Here is a 16,414-nt window from a genome sequence, read left to right as displayed (position 1 = left end):
TAAATGTTCTTCACACATGAAGCAAAATAGATGGTTTGCTATGAAAGCCATGAAGAATTCAGTTAAGGAGGCACATTATCTTTCACAGTAAAAGTAAATATCTTTACCTTTTCTCACATGTAACTAGTTTTGATGATGAAAAAGTTTATTTAAAAGCTTAGTTATAAAGAACCAAAATAATTTAACAAGCCAGCTTTGGTTTTGGTGCAATGAAAATCGCATGGTGCATCTCATCTTTGTTATTATTACAAGCACAGTCACTTCTGTCTTAAAAGGTAATTTTTAAAAGACTGATCATCATGTCTGTAGGGTTTGAGTTGAAGTACTTCAGGATCAAAATAAGAGGTACTATACAGGTATTCTAACATAAGCTCTAGAAGGAAAACATCACAGCATCAACATTCGGAGCTTCAAGCTTTCTGCTTATCTCAAAAATTGGTATTAATTGTGAATTTAAGATGCAAAGTGATGCAAAATGTTTTAAATTATTAGTATAACATCATAAGAAAAGTTATATTTCACATAAAGTAATCCCTCCTTTAGACACCTCACATTCATTTACATGACTAACGTTCACTAATTTAACATCCAGGCAGAGCACGTTGCAATCTGCCCTCCTGCACTTTACTTATCAAGTTTGACAGATATTAAATAGCATCAGATACTGGAGTTCAACATGAGCCACAGAAATTCCACAATCCTGTACATCATACTGAGAGAAATCTCAGTTTGCTACTCACAGAGTTCTCTTTTTTACTGAGCCAAGGTAAGTCAGGCAAAAATAAACGTGTATATGAAACATGTATGAACATCAGCTAGATCTACCACTAAACTGAGTTCAACATCTAAAAAAATGAGTAGTTAAAGCTTAAGAAAACTTTTGATGTGGAAAACCAATATAGAAACAAGAACCAATTCTGAGAATGCTGCAGCCTCTATAGCTGTGGCCTTGAGTACACTTTCTCAGAGCTCCTTGCCTGGGAGGGATAAATAGAGGAGGAAATTGATGCTGAATGATTATTCTGTCATTTTGCGAGAAAGCAAATCTGGCTTCCAAGTGAACAGCAGTTCAGAGGCGCTGGAGTACCAAGAGATGGACAGTGGAAATTTATCTCTGTCAATTTAAGCCCAAGACAGAAAAATATGACAACCACAAAAATGCTTTATGAGGGCACTTGAACAAACACTTTGGAAGTCCATGGGGAATAATATGTGGTTTCAAATTTTTGTAGACTTCAGCAGAGTCATTTCTAGGTCTTTAATCTTTTTAATGGACTGGCCATATACATTTTGAAAAAGTTTCAGACTAAAGTAGAAAAAAAAAGACTCGGAAGGAAAATTTAAATAGCTGCTAAGCATCTATAAGTGGAAAAAAGAAACAATAATTTGCATCCTTTATTTAAAGGCATTCTGGTGTTGTTACAATATTAATTCTTGTCTAAGAGAATAGTCTGGCTGCTGAAGTTCAAGAGACAAGGTGTATTTTGTAAATTCTGAGGTAGGAGTATACACAGTGCTCAATAAAACATTCTTGATTCTTTTCAGTTGAACTTGTTGAGTTACAGACATGCAGAAGCAAAGCAACTTTTAAAAGCCTGGTGAGCACAATGATGTGTGAGAGGGGGCTGTTTGTTTGTTGGTTTGTTTATTTGAATAGTAAGTGTTCCAGGTGGTCAGAAACACAGAGTGCTTTGGCACTTGCTTAGTGTCAAGGGGAAGGGCACTCTGGTGTCCGGAGCGGGGAGCCGCAGTTGAAGCCGGCGGGTTTCGGCGGGGGACCCCCGATCCCGCCCTCTTTTCTGTATTTAACGCTGGCTGGAGGTCACGATGTTTGTGATGCCGGACAATTAGCAAAAGCAGCGGGGGACGCTTGCCAATAAACACCGAGATTTGAGGTTAAGCAGCTGTAAATCTGCATTAATCGTTTCAGGAATTCAGCTATTTACAAAAGCCTTTAAAGAGCAAACAAATACGAGGAGGGAGGGGAGCAGGGAGAGGAGAGGAGCCCGGCCTCCCTTACCTTCACATTGTTTCCCTTCTCCTTTATAGCCCGGCTTGCAGATGCATTTGTAGGATTTGGGGGTGTTCTGGCAGATGGCATCGATGTGACAGTCGTCCGTAGCTTCCGCGCACTCGTCAATATCTGCAAGCACAGGGAGAAGCGCGGGGGAGCGGGGTGAGAAGAGAGCCCGAGGCACGGCAAAGCTCCTTCTGAAGACGCTGCCCGCTTGTCTACCGTCCCCGAGTCATCACGGACGTGGGGACAGACCAGGCTAAGTAATGAAGCAAAACGACGCGCTCTGTCCTCCTCAAGCCTCTCACAAACCCTGCTTTCCCTCCACAAAGCGTCGGAAACTCTCACCCGTTAGAAAGGAGCGCCTGCTGCACAGGTCTAGCGCGGGAGACCCGCACCCAGTTCGTAGTTAAACCACGAGAGCGTTTAAATGACCCCGCAGGAGGAGAAGAAAAGCCCGTTTGCACGTTCCTAGCAAAGAGATCTTAACTCAGAAAGCTGGACGCTAGTTTAAACATACTCTGCTGGCAGGGGAATGAGAAAAAGAAATATTTGAACAGGAAAACCGCATTAATCCTTTTTTATTAAGAGGCAAAAACATAAATAAATAAGGGGCCGTATGAAACTCGATCGGCCCGCGGGGAGGACGACAACCTGCGGCACCATCATGTGCGTGGCCTGGAGCCCCTTGGGAAGCAGGGGGGGCTGCGCGCTCGGTCCCCCACCCGGATTTCACACGGGAGACGTGGTGGCCGTGGGCAAGTTAAAGGGCGCTGCGCAGGGAGGCGGCATGCAGCGGCTGATTTCATGGCGATTACATTAACGGATCCTCCCCTCAAAAAAGGTACAGTACAGTTTTGTTGCGAGTTGGGAACCCTAACGCTGTTTCAGGAGGGCTCACCCAGCCATCGCCGTCGGCAAAACAGGGATCCTTCAAAGTCACCGGGGGCAGGGGGCTGTTCCGAGGGAAGGCAGTGACCACGTATCGCGACAAGGCACGACACAGCAGACGACTTTGCGGAGCGGGACAGCCCGCGGGGGCACCTCGGAGTTCCCCGAAAGGGAATCGCATGTGCTCCTCATTGCTGCTGTTACTGAGAAAGAGGGGGAAAGTTTTGCTTTCCTAAACGCCGAGCGTTGGGTCTTCACGAGAAACCCGCCGCTGCGGCAATCCTTTGACGTTTTTCTTGCCCACCGCTTATGTTAGTCGCCAAGACGGTTCAGATCTAGCTGTGATTTAAGTGAATTCGCTTAGGGGGTCCCAGGGTGTTGCTCAGATCAGACACAGACTCAGTCAAGCGCAAAAAGAAAGTAAGATTTTTTTAAGCGCTTTGGTTCATACTTTTGACTCATTAAAGCGGCACCCGTCGCCCATCAAGATCAGCAAAAGTGACAGCTGGACTCTTTATAATGCCGTCAAAAATTCAAACTGCATTGAGCCAAGGGGGACATTTCACAGCAACCAGAGGATGCCTGGGAGTCAGGCGTGAATGCCAATGAGTCAACTGAAAAGGGCAACACTAAATATGAGCCCTCGTTCTGCTCCACATCCCACGTCGCGTTTCTTGCACTTAAAGATAATTTCTACACCGACTCCGTTCATTTTGTCGCACTTAAAACTCTATATCTGGGCAGGAGGGATTTTCCTCCCCCCGCCCCCGCCAAGTCTTCACCTTAAAGGGTTTCTTCCAGCCCTGCTTCAGAGGCTACACACACATCTTTAAGAAATTACTTTTGGCTTACAACATTCCTAAGCAGAGGTGATTTTTTTTTTAACATCAGAGCAAAGATCTAATATCATTACTGCTGCTACGCAGACACGAGTGAGGCTATGGAGAAAAACGGGGTCTTTGGGTCAAGGCGCGGACAGGGAAAGCCTGACAAGGGATAACAGCCCGCGCTTCTTGCGGGGAGCTCCAGCATCCAGCACGGATTTATCTCGCGGGCACTCCAGAAAAGTAACTTTTTCTTCCCGTCCACCCCCGCCCCTCCGCGTCTCTATCAGCCAAGCACACGAGAAAACGCCTCCCAAGCACAACTTCCCCCGTCCCCGTGCAAGCAACACGCGACCCCCGCCCGCCAACGGCACCTTCAGCGAGGCAGAGGCGGGCGGGAGAGCACGGAGCCGCCGGCTCCCGAGGCGCCCCTCTCTTACCTGCGCCCCCGCCGCTGCCTCCCGCAAACCTGCCGGCCCAGGCGAGGGCGAAAAGCAAACAGCAGCGCCGCGAAAAGCAAACAGTGCCCATGATAATGATGATGCGCCCGCCGGCCCCGGCTGCCCGCCCGCCTCTCTGCGATAAGGGACGCACTCGGGGCCGGCCGCGCGGAGCCGCCGCCGCTGACGCCCTGACAGCGCCCCGCTGATTCGCCGCGGCTCCCGCGGCGGGGGCGGCGCCGCCCGCCGGGGCGGGACGGCGCGGCACGGCACGGGACGGCGCGGAGCGGAGCGGCCCCGCCGGCCCCCGCCCCCTTCCCCTTACCTCGGGCGGCTCCCGCAGGTAGGAAGAGCCGTTGGGGCCGTTAGCCGGACGCCCGCGCGGACGGCGCCGCGCCCCACCCCCCGCTCCGGGGCGCGGAGTGACCGTTACCCCCGCGCAACGCGGCGGCCGTTACCCCTCCCGGCGCGCGGCCCCCGTCTCCTAGGCAACGGCTAAGAGGGATCCCCCACCCCCCATTTCCGGGGCCCACACGAAAACTTTATTTATTTATTTATTTCCTCTGGGCTTCGGGCACAGGCGAGAATCGCTCTCCCCCAGGACGAGGGAAACCATGGGACGTTACCCCCATATTTAACTCCTTGTGACCGGCTGGCCGGCCTCCCCGGCACTTGTCATCAGGCTGATAAGCACACCTCGTGAAACTTCGGACGCTTCTTCCCACAAGCGCCTTCCAAGCGTATTTCAGCACTTGCCCAGCGTGCAGCATCATGAAGCATCTTATAGCGGCGAGATGTTGGCGGGGAGGAGGAGGGGAACGACGGGCACATCGCTCAGGCCGGCTTCCCCACTAGCCACCCCTCTCCCAGCTCTGAAATTGAGGAGCCTCCCCGCGTGTCGCCGCTCCCTTGGCGCTGCCGCGACCCGCCGTGTCCCGCGTGCCGCGAGGGCGCAGCCGGGACCCTGGAGCTCCACCTAGTGAGCGCCAGCTCCTCCGCGCCGCGGCGGGGCCGCCGGCAGACGCCTCCCGCCCCCGAAGACCTTCTCACCTTTGGCTAGCTGGGAAATAACGCTGCTTTAAAGGCTACACTGCCAAATGCTCGACTTCTTCTTCTTTTTATTTTTTTTTCTCTTAAATCCCAACTAAGAGAATCTATGAGGAAACACCAGTGTGTTTTAATACACAAGTGTGTATTAAAAGAGGGTCTGAATCTGAAATAGGCATCATCACATAAAATAAGGACTATGATTTACGGTGTAAGACTGTGCTTTTCACAGAATCACAGAATGGTTGATATTGGAAGGGACCTCTGGAGAACACCTAGTTCAACCCCCCTGCTCAAACATGGTTGCCTATAATGTAACAATTCTGGTCACATTGCCCAGAATTGTGTTCAGGTGGCTTCTGAATCTCTCCAAGGAGGGGAACTGCACAACTCTTTCCAGGAAGGTCTTTCTAGGAGTCTTCTCTGCTAAAGGTCACACTGTAGAAAGGGGATGCTTGTGGACTGTGACCTTTTCCACTTGTGATTGTGTTTCTGTGCTTGTTTATAGTCACACAACATCCCTGTGTTGGTTGTATAGATGCTTCTGTGACAAATTAATGTTAGAAGTAAGGTCTATGTAGCTTCATCTGTCAAAGAAGCTAAGAAGAGCCGGTCTCATGTATAGATCTGTCCTACATCACCTGTGTCAGCAACAACTGCCACTGTCAGAGAGAGACCCTCAGCCTGGGAACTGCTGCCGTTCCTTAAAGCTCTCCGCCACCGTCCCTGAGCTCTGCTTGAAAACCTTTGCCCAGCCAGCAGCAATCCCCATTATGGATTATATAGGAGACAAATGTTCTTTCACACAAAGGTCTTCAAAGCTTTTCAGGGCTATTCTGTTCAAAAGAGAAAAGAGGTTTTATGAGGACCCATCTCCTCACAGGGTACAAACTCCCCAAACCTTTTCTGCTGTACTGGGAAGGCCAAGGGCACAATTAGAAGTTTCGCCATTAAACAGAGGCCTCATCTCCAAAACACCTTGAACCACAGATATCCACCATTCCAAAAACAGAAACATTGAGAGGATAGGACAGCATTTGCAGAATTATTTGGTTTCCTGGTTTGCTGTTTCTGAACACCACCTGTCATGTCCAGCGCTTTCTCAGGAGGCAACACGAGCTAGTCGGCGGGGCGAGGAGTCAGGAGAACAGTCCCTGTCATGCTGTGTGAGCCTGGGCAAAGCTCTTCACCTCCCTGTGGTCCTATTGCTCTTTCCTCCGCTTGTCTGTCTGACCTATTGACAGGACAAGCCCTTGGCAGCCGGGCCTTTCCCCGTATTTACACAGCACCTTGCAAAATAGTCTTTGGACTTCAACTGAACTCCTCTAGACACCGCTCTAGAAAAAAATAATACATCAAACTTTTTTTATGTCAGTCTTCACAGCTGGCACTTTTATGATGCCAGTGAAACATAGAAGCCATGATAGGGAATTCTGTTATTTAAGATAAATTGTTAAACTGCACTGATGAGGGACTACAAGTAAAATCTGGCTTCCTTAGATAGCAGAAAAAGAGGACAGGTGCCACAATTTGTGTAGACAACATGTATACTTCGATCTCTAGACCCTGTCTCTCCAAGATTTTTATATAAAGCCATCCTGTTAGGAAGAATTAAACAATATTAAATCAAGTCTCCAGAATGATTCACCATGTTTTCCATTTCTACATGGAGTAGGACTCGGGAAACTTGTGAAACTAGAGGTAATAGACACACAGAGCACCACACGCACAGTGCCATGTTATTCCTTTCCAGGAAAACAGTGCTTGAATTTCCCAGAAGTTTCCCATGCATCTGAAATATTTCAATGATTTGTCCTTGTACAAATTTTTGTCCCTGAGAAATATGGCTATACAGCCAAAAATGTTTGTGAATCGGTGCCAAACCTTGAACAGATATCATCAGCACATACTGGAGAACAGCTATTCCCCTATTCCTAGAGCAATATTAGCTTCCTCCAACACACACCGCCTGCTTCAGCTAACTGGCCCTCCCCTTGACTGCAAGAGAGACTAAGCCTCTTATAGAAACATTTTTCTTAAATGTTTGAATCTTTTAAAAATCATGCCTTATTGAACACCATGCCTTATTGAACATTGTATATCTACAAATTAGCAAGCTGCTTTTCCTCAGCATTGTTGCACGAACAATTATCCATTCATTAAAAAAAAAGCATTAGCAACTAGAGAGAGAAAAAAAGTAATGAGTAATCAGAGCAAAGGAGAATTTTCTTTGCTTAGACTGTAACCACCAAGATGGAAAGGTGATAATATACCACTGCAACCACAAGGAGCAGAGTACATCCTCTGTTACTAGGACTCCAGCCTGGAGAAAAGCATTTTTTGCCCTTTTGGTGGCTGAAAACTGAATGCATCGAGAGCTAGGTAAGACTTTGTCACCTGTGTTAGCAGGAGACTGATCACAGCAGTCTCCCTCAAAATGAAGAGACACCTATAAAAGTCTCAGGAAAGCCCCTTTTGCTATCTTTGTTGCCAAAATGCTACTAAAGATGTCGATGTGTTTTGGTGTTTGCAAGGAGAGGGGCTGCAGCATCCTGAAATAGCTTGGTTTTAGAAAGCAAAGGCATAAGGGAGACAGAAGAGAAGCCTCAAGGCAATAAAAAATGGAGACAAATGGGTGAGAACACCCTCTTGGTTCAAGAAAAACATATTTGTTTTTGAAACATTTCAGCTGCAGGAAGCTGAGCCCCAGCATGTTTGTCTGGAGTTAATAGAGCAAAGCAGGAGGGGCTAAAAAAGACAGAATCAAATTCTACTCTTAACTACAAAGGGAATAAAATGAACAGAATCCTCCTACTCTGGACTGACCATTGACTTTAGATCAGACTTTAGATCAGACTAGGATCTGGGTTTTAACTCAGTGACTTCCTCAGAGAAGCCTTCAGAAAGGTAAGTCCAAGCCAGTAAAAATTCTGACTCCCAATCTGGTACAAATTACTTAACACTGCATTCTTATCATGTGCAACTCAGTTATTCTCAAAATGAGTAAGTTGCTGATTATTGGGACAGTACAGAAATATACTGCATTGCTGCTGTTTAGTGGATTGTAGTGCAATCCACTAAAACATCCATGTTTGCACAGTCTGTCTAGCCTGCAAAGGTCAAGCCATTCAGAGAAAAGTACCTATTTGGGGTATTTTAGGCCTATTGCTGTCAATTTTAATTGAAGTTTAAGAAAGTGGGTATCAACTACAATTATCTTTGTTCAGCTTATATCCTAGAGAGTCATTAACTGCCCTGATGACACAGGACAGCAACAAGAATTACAGTGCCCAACAGCTGAGAAAAGCTTGTGGATTGCTTTAGAAAACTGCAGAAGATGCCTCCTGAGGAGGCATAAGACCTTCAGCTATTTTATGACTTATCAGGGTAAAGTGAACTTCTTATCAGGAATGATTACAGCTGGCTCTGGTTTCTTCTTCAAAGTCCTGATTAGGGCACTCAAACACAGAAATATTTTATGTTGTCCCTGTTCTTACTGTTATACAAGATCTGCAGAGTTTTCTGTGTGCTTTTCTGGGTCTAATCAAGGCTCTGACTTTGTGAACACTGAAGTATGTGCATATTAATCAGCAGGACTAATCCTGCATATAGATTTCTGCAAAGACTGTGTCAGCAGGATCAGAATCATACATTACAAGATAAAGGGAAGAGGCCATGGCCTCTACTCTCAGTCTCTTTATCCTTGAGCTTAGCTCGCAACCAGATGCAGGCAGAAACGTGGCTCTAAGCCACATGGGCAGTCCCCTCTTCTCTGTAACGCCTACCATGACAGCAATTCAGAGAAAAAGCTAATTTTACTTTACAGAGGACTTTAGCATTGTGAAATTGGATTTTGTTCCCATTCAGAGTCCTGCCTACCCACCCCCCAAAAAAACAAACAAACCAACAACTTTCAGAAGCCCCAGGATTTCCACAGGCTGCAGCCTGGCAGAGCAGCTACAGAGGGATTTGTGGGTGAACTGGCAGGAGACCTTGCTGAGGTCCCATGAGTTCTTGGCAGTCCCTTCTTCAGTTCCTTTGGACCTATTCTGAAGTCAAAGTGTATCTGTTTAAACATTAACAGCAGCAAAACTCTTAAGAAAACTCCAACTGAAGTTCTTTAGGCAAAATTTTTCATTCTTTCAAGGCTGCTTCTCAGGACATCTTCATGCCAGCAGGAAAATAAAAATATCTATGATGATCTATACCTGCTCCTGCAACCCTTCTTCTTTCTTCCATACCCACTCTGCCTCCGAAAGCTACAGTGGGATTTACATACTGATTCAAAGTTCAGCACTGTTCAGGGAGGCCCAAAGAACTATAGCTACTTGTAAGTCTTTAACTTGATAAACTTTGACAAGGGCTTTCTACGGTTGAACAAGACATTGTTTTGTATAGAATCAGAGAATCATAATGGTTGGAAAAGACCTTCAAGATTGAATCACAGTACACCTGCCTAGTATACACTGAAGGAAGAAAACCTCTTCCATCAAAGACTGCGAAGGACCAGGTCAGTGCATCATCCCGTGCACCAACCCCAAGCCCTACCTGTGTGGAAGTGGAAGGTCATTCAATGAGTGCAGGATTGCCTACAACTTCCCAAACTAATATACTTAGTGTAGACACAGTATACATTTAACTCCTTATTTAGGTGCAAACTGTGGTGCACAGGGTAAGAGATAAACTTAGGTGCCAGATAAACTTGCCTTAGAGCAAGAAGCATGCTTAGAGCAAGAAGCATGAGCTTGTGCAGATTGTGCTGAAGAAATTGTCTCAACCTTCTTCACATGGATAAAGTCTGGTCTACTACTGAAATAGTTTTTATCCTAAGCAAAAACAAATAGAGTTCTATTCCAAATTAGGTGCTTATATAAAATATACACAAGTGTAATTCTTTGCACTGGAATAGAATGTATTTTACTTCAGCTATTCTGTTCTTCTAAAACAGCTCAACTGACATCAGCATTGACCAGAAAACCTGTCTCTCTCCAAGGTATGATTCTAGCCTAGACTTCTTCAGCTGTGGCGGTGAAATAAAATACTCAGGCTGTCACCTGGAAAGACTAGTGAGTGTGCTGGGTAAAAAAGCAGTGAAAAATTAGGCCTATAGTCATAACCAGCTGAGTTGCACCACAGGGTGGTCACTCGTCACTTGATTTTCTTGATCAAGAGAGTAACGTAGGAGGAGCTTCATAGTTAGAACAAGCAAGGTCCTGTCTCCTACTTTTACTCCTTTAGCAAGTAACCCTATTGCTATCCACAGCGTGCTCAGATTAGCCAAGTGTTGGGACAGAGAAAGGATTTAAACTACTTTCCAGTAAGCAAGCATAGGCCTTTGGAGTGGAAAACTGTTTAAAGTCAAGAAGGATGATTTTTTTCTCAGACTTTTATGAGAGAAGGAGAAAACACATGGTGCAATCTTGCAATAGGTATCAGAGAAAACACTTTGGCTACCAGAATATTTGCTATCAGTACTGATGAGCCAGCTTCTTTTAAGGAAGACATCCAAGTTTCCCATATTTCTGCATATTTGAACATTTAAAAATGATGACACTCAGCACTCTTGTAAGCACTAACTAGGGAAGATGAGCTTGTTTTAGTCTGAAAGACTAGCCAAAACAATTGAAAATGGAAATTATACTTAATATAGTATTGTGCTTAGAGTTTTTCATACAGCACAACAAAAGAACTCAGTTCCCCTGGGAGCACATATAGTAGTAGGAAAAGCACAGCGTTGTAGGTAGACCCATGTGGCTCTTCTGAGCACACCGAGGAATTAGACAGAACAAACCTGACCTGCTCATTCTATTTAAGAGAAACTTCCAACAGAAATATGCCCCAGAAAATAGCCAAGCCTGAATCTTTGCCTCATGCTTTTTCCATTGTATCAACCAATGCCTTCCCACTGAAAGAAAGTGAGGAAAAAAATCCATCCACCCATTAATGTTGATACCTGCAGTTCTAACATGAGCTTGCAGACAGTTTATCAGAACAAGGTCAGGAACCTTCATCCTTTGTATCACCTTCTCCTATAGTGCTGGGGTCTATCCAAAAATACAATCCAGAAAAGCCAATTATCATTTTCTGCTAAATGAGTTCATCTCCCTAAGGGCTCTCTGGAGGAGCCAATGCTCTACTGCACTGAGCCACATATGAGCCTAGCTGAAGCTCAGACCAGCTCAGTTCCTCATAGGCAGCTGCAGTTTCAGGTGGTGTGAAATGGCAAATAAAAGGGGAGATTATCAAATAGAATTAAATGCAGCATCCTCATGAGGCCTTGATTTAGAAAGGGTAAAACTCTACTCGCTTTAATCCTGCATATTATCCTGCTCAACTAAATGGACACAGCTTTATGAGTAATGACAGCAGGATTGGACCTCATATGCTTCGTGCTTCTCCTTTCAAATTAGACAAAATCTACAGTGTCAACCTGCTAGTAATATAGTTTGTTAGTTAGCATTATTGTGTCATTAGAGATGGATTGGATTAATATTTGTGTGCCAAATTACAGTGAAGATAGCTGATAGACCTTGTCTGCAAAGGTGTGCTCAGAAAGGTCGTGAAGTAGGATGAAATGCATTATCACCAAGTTAAAATAGTGAAATGCAGAAGCTACCCTGACTGCTTGAGAGAGCTCCTTTCTCATCATACTTCAACTGATCATTAATTACATGTCTAAAAGTATCTGTCACGAGTTTTAACTAAATACTTATAGTACAATTACAGAAAAGCAGAATCAATATATGTCCCCAAGTGAATGTAAAGAACCCCTGGACACTGAAGAGGCTACATTATGTGTACGTGGTCACCTACATGAGGCAAGATCAAAACCATGGATGACACAGAAACGACTTTATGGATGTTCTGAGCTTGCTTAAAACATGATATCCCACATTATCTCTAGTTGCATGCCTAGAAATAGTACATTTTAGGGGAGAAAGCAGACATGCTAACCAAACTGACAGGGAACATAGTGCTATCTGCCTTCTATGGATTTTCCCGTATCATCTGTCTTTAGCTGCATGTGATTAAATGTTCACACAGGGTCTCAGTTCTTTTCTGCTTTCTACCTCTGCAGATCCAAACTGGCAACTTGAGATACTGTGCAGCTTTCTATTAGCTTTATGTAGCCTTGAGTTACACCCTCAAGGTTGGACAAAGCGGATAAAAAAACTGACAAATCAAAAAGCTAAATTAACAGAGTGCACCACAGTAGAGCACCAGCCCTGTGGAGAGCTTGTGCTGCACGTTTCAGATCAGATTTAGCACAAGAGAAGTCTACGAGAGTCAATATCTGTAGTTGAAAGACACAAACAGTGACTGGGCAACTCCGGGGGCTGCAACCCATGCCCACCACAGGGGTCAACTCCATCACCTCGGGCTCCTTTTGCTCACCTGCCATGTCTGTCCCTCATGCCTTGACAGCTCAGGGCTGCACATTCTGTCTTGGGAAGAAAGCACAGCAAGGTCTCTTGAACTATGTGAGCATTACTCCACATAAGGAACTGGGGACATACAACGAAAACATGACTCCTACGCCAAACTACAGAAACTCCATCAGGCCAGTAATTTGCCATTTAAAAAATTAGGTATTATGAGGCCAGTATTGTAAAACTCTCCCTTCTGCATAAAGACCTTCATAAATATTATGATATTAGGTCTCTTAGAGAAGGGGAGACTTATCTCCTGAGTAAAGATCCCTCCCCAAGGAAAGGGCCAAACAGCGAGGTTAAATGACTTTTTCATGTTCACATGAGAAGTTTGGAAAGCCAGAAACACAGTCAGAGTCAAGACTTCCAAAGGAATTTAAGGTATCTTCATTACACAACTCGGAGTGGCTTATCCCAGTGACTGTGAGCTCTGGGCACATTCGAAATCAAGCCACTTGAGAAGGTCCAGAATTAGGCAACCGTGGCTACTAATGACCTTGGCAAGTCTTAGTCCGTATTCTTGATTCCTGCTTCACAGCAGTGGTGTATGCTGTCCCCACCTAGACACACTGGGAGCTCCTTCAAGACAGCAACTTATCCTTAGCCATCCAAAGCTTGGAGCTTCATGTTCATTAAGCATTGTTTTGTTTCCTAATCTGTTCAACTGAGCTTAAATATGTTATTTTTAGACTAGAAATTTGGGCTAAGTCCTGGGTTTTGTAGAATAGTTATGCTCCAAGAAATCCTTTCACGCAGAATAGATGATTACAACAGTTTCTATAAATATAAACTGTTTTACAGACAAAGACAGACATTACAGTTTGTTCTAGTTTTCACTGAAATTAAGCCAGCAAATCTCTCATGCCAGTACTGTAACAATAATCATGCTGATAGTGTTATTTCAGTTTACCAAAGCCAAAATCCAATATACTGCAAATTAGATCAAGCACCAAATAAAATTAAGCAAAAGATAAGCAATGCTAAAGGAAATGATTACTAATAAAAAATGAAATGTTTACATTTCTTTGCTGGGTTCAGATACAAGCTGGACGTATATAAGCAATTTTATTTTTAACTGTATTTTCATTTCCTCCCCTCTTTTTTTTATCTGGAAAAAAAAAAGATTCTGCCGACAAAGCTATTGTGAGAAGGAACGTTTTGGTTGCAAGGATGGTGGTTTTAGGATGGGGGAAGGAAAATGGGGCTCAGACCAATTAAAAGCTTTAGGGAAGAAAGGCAAATCAATTGAAAATGCCAAAGGGCAGCGATTGCTTAGGAAGAGAAGAGATTTTGACAAATTCGGTATAGCTGTGTTCTACAAGGCCTATGATGGAAGACAAAAATAAGTTGCATTCATACAAGCAAATATCCATGGGAGAATAAGGCACCTGATACACCACGAATAATACAAATCATGCTTTTGCAGGCTGAATAAACAAGGTGCATGGCCGCACTAGTGCTTGTAGAGCACTTTGAAAATGAAAAGCAATGTATAAAATGTGAGATTTTATTCTTAAGATACTCAAGGCAGCCAGCGTTCAAACTCAGCTGCTGAATTATTAGTCTTATTGATCTGGCATTCCATTATTTTTACAGCACAAAACCCAGTAGTCACTCAATAGAACAGGCTCTGAAAAGACAACAGTTGTTAAAAAAATTGTAATTTGGTATTTTTAAAAATTATATCCTGATTTTAGCCACTTATTAGTAATAAGAACTAAAACCAACATTGCCAAATGTATCTTTTAACTGTAACTATATCTAAAAGCATTCTCTGATGTAATTTCTCCTTTTTTCACACAGTGATTCCAGGCCAATTATTTATCCCCCTTTCCTCCCCCCAGTAAGAATAGTGTTTTGAAGTCAGCCAATGAAACATGTTTTATTTAAGGACTATATTCCTAGAGCAATGGATTCTTTGGAGACCTAAAGGTTGCAGAGCACTTCATTAGTTCCACATAATGAAAGAATGGCGCAATTGAAGGAGGTCTCTAAGGGAGAATGGTGTGAAAATTAGAGACCCGTCTGCTCGCTTGCAAAGAAAAAAAGAAAAAAAAGAGAGAGAGAGGGAGAGAGAAAGAAGAAAGAAAGAAAGAAAGAAAGAAAGAAAGAAAGAAAGAAAGAAAGAAAGAAAGAAAGAAAGAAAGAAAGAAAGAAAGAAAGAAAGAAAGAAAGAAAGAAAGAAAGAAAGAAAGAAAGAAAGAAAGAGAAAGAAAGAAAGAAAGAAAGAAAGAAAGAAAGAAAGAAAGAAAGAAAGAAAGAAAGAAAGAAAGAAAGAAAGAAAGAAAGAAAGAAAGAAAGAAAGAAAGGAAAGAAAGAAAGAAAGAAAGAAAGAAAGAAAGAAAGAAAGAAAGAAAGAAAGAAAAACAAGAGGGGAAAAAGGCAAAAAAAAAAAAAAAGGAAAAAGGGAAAAAAGGAGTAAAAGGGGAAAAAATGTGGATTTTCTAAATAAAGCACACCATCTCCATTCAGCCCACTGAGAAAGGGTGCCTACTCAATCCTCTTACCGTTGACAATATAATAAAACCAGAGGAACTTTTTTGAAGTAGATCTGCACATTCCACATTTAGATTGAGGGGCAATGGACTGTTTAAATTGCTATTTACATTTCCAGCTGTTTTACCAGTGATTTGCCCAACTTAATAGCTCTTTAAGCTTTTAAACAAGAAAATAGCTATTCTCACGATTCAAAGAAGAAACCATGGTTATTTCAGACTGCTTCTATTGTAAAAGGCTTAGACCCCTCTGTCTTTATAGATGCCCTTCCCTTTATAGTACTTCCCTTTTCCATCTCTTTTACTTTTAAAATCTCCTTCCATTTTTTTAGCTCATCTTTTTACATTATATTATATATTTTTAGCAACATAATGAAACTTTGCTGATACTGCTGATTCAAGGAAAATGTTTGCAAGCAGCCACTAAGGTTCCCAAGAGAGACCTAAGTTAGCTAGAAAATTAGATTTGCGTGTATAATCTTCTGCTAGTTATTGGGGAGTTAGCCAGTGTTAGACAAATGCTCTACAACTATTGAAAAATGTATGTTTATTTATCCACTTTCCTCTAGGGATGTAAAAAGACCTAGACCTAGAAAGACAGGCATGATGTAAGCTGTATTTTCTGCTTATTTTCAGGCGAAGGGGAAGAAGAGGGCAAAGGAGTAGCTCACAGATAAGAACGGGACTAAGATGAAAGGTTAAAAAGGAGAGGGGGAGTTTATTTCATAGCGGTTCTATAAACTACTGCAATTATTTTGTTATAATTTGAACCCATTAGCTTGTTTAACCTAGTGCTAATAAACTGTTAAATCGTGAAGAAAAAAAAATCAAAAAGAAAACCAACCCCTCCTGCTTTTCCCCTGATCAAAGCTTAGACATTTTCCTTTTATTAACACTAAATGTCCCCTGTGTTTACAGATCATTGCAACACTATTCAGATAGCAGAGCAAACAATCAGGTTTAGAGCTTGCCCAAAGCGCTAGCAGCAACTCTTATTAGAATTTTCAAAGTGAACATAGTTCACTAAAGAAAATGACAGTATGCTTGGAAAAAGTAAATTCTTTATGTAAATTCTTTTTTTTTCTCCTTTTTTTTTTTTTTTTGGGCCAGACTGAATCCTTCCTTCAAGATTCTGAGGAAAAAGGAATTACAACTGGTAAAACGTTAAACAGCTGCAACGGTTTTAAGGGTAACTTCCATATTGGCTTCCTATTTAGCAGCCAATCTATGCTAAATTAAGGTTTGTAAAATTTGTAAACGGTAGCTTGTGCTC

General features: G+C 43.3%; 1 protein-coding gene across 1 annotated transcript in view; it reads right to left on the bottom strand.

The window, feature by feature from the left end:
- SCUBE1 (signal peptide, CUB domain and EGF like domain containing 1) overlaps positions 1–4,315 on the bottom strand; it is a 183,642-nt gene extending 179,327 nt beyond the window's left edge. The window contains 2 exon segments of the mRNA XM_088525634.1: positions 2,021–2,143; positions 4,170–4,315. Coding sequence (XP_088381760.1) covers positions 2,021–2,143; positions 4,170–4,260 — 214 coding nt within the window. The 5' untranslated portion in view covers positions 4,261–4,315.
- Positions 4,316–16,414: the final 12,099 nt, after the last annotated feature.

This window comes from Tinamus guttatus, unplaced genomic scaffold (assembly GCF_059628265.1).
Source record: "Tinamus guttatus ecotype Peru unplaced genomic scaffold, ASM5962826v1 Tinamus_guttatus_pri_ptg000229l, whole genome shotgun sequence".
In the NCBI taxonomy this organism is placed as follows: Eukaryota; Metazoa; Chordata; class Aves; order Tinamiformes; family Tinamidae; genus Tinamus; species Tinamus guttatus.
This window is presented reverse-complemented; position numbering and strand designations above follow the sequence as displayed.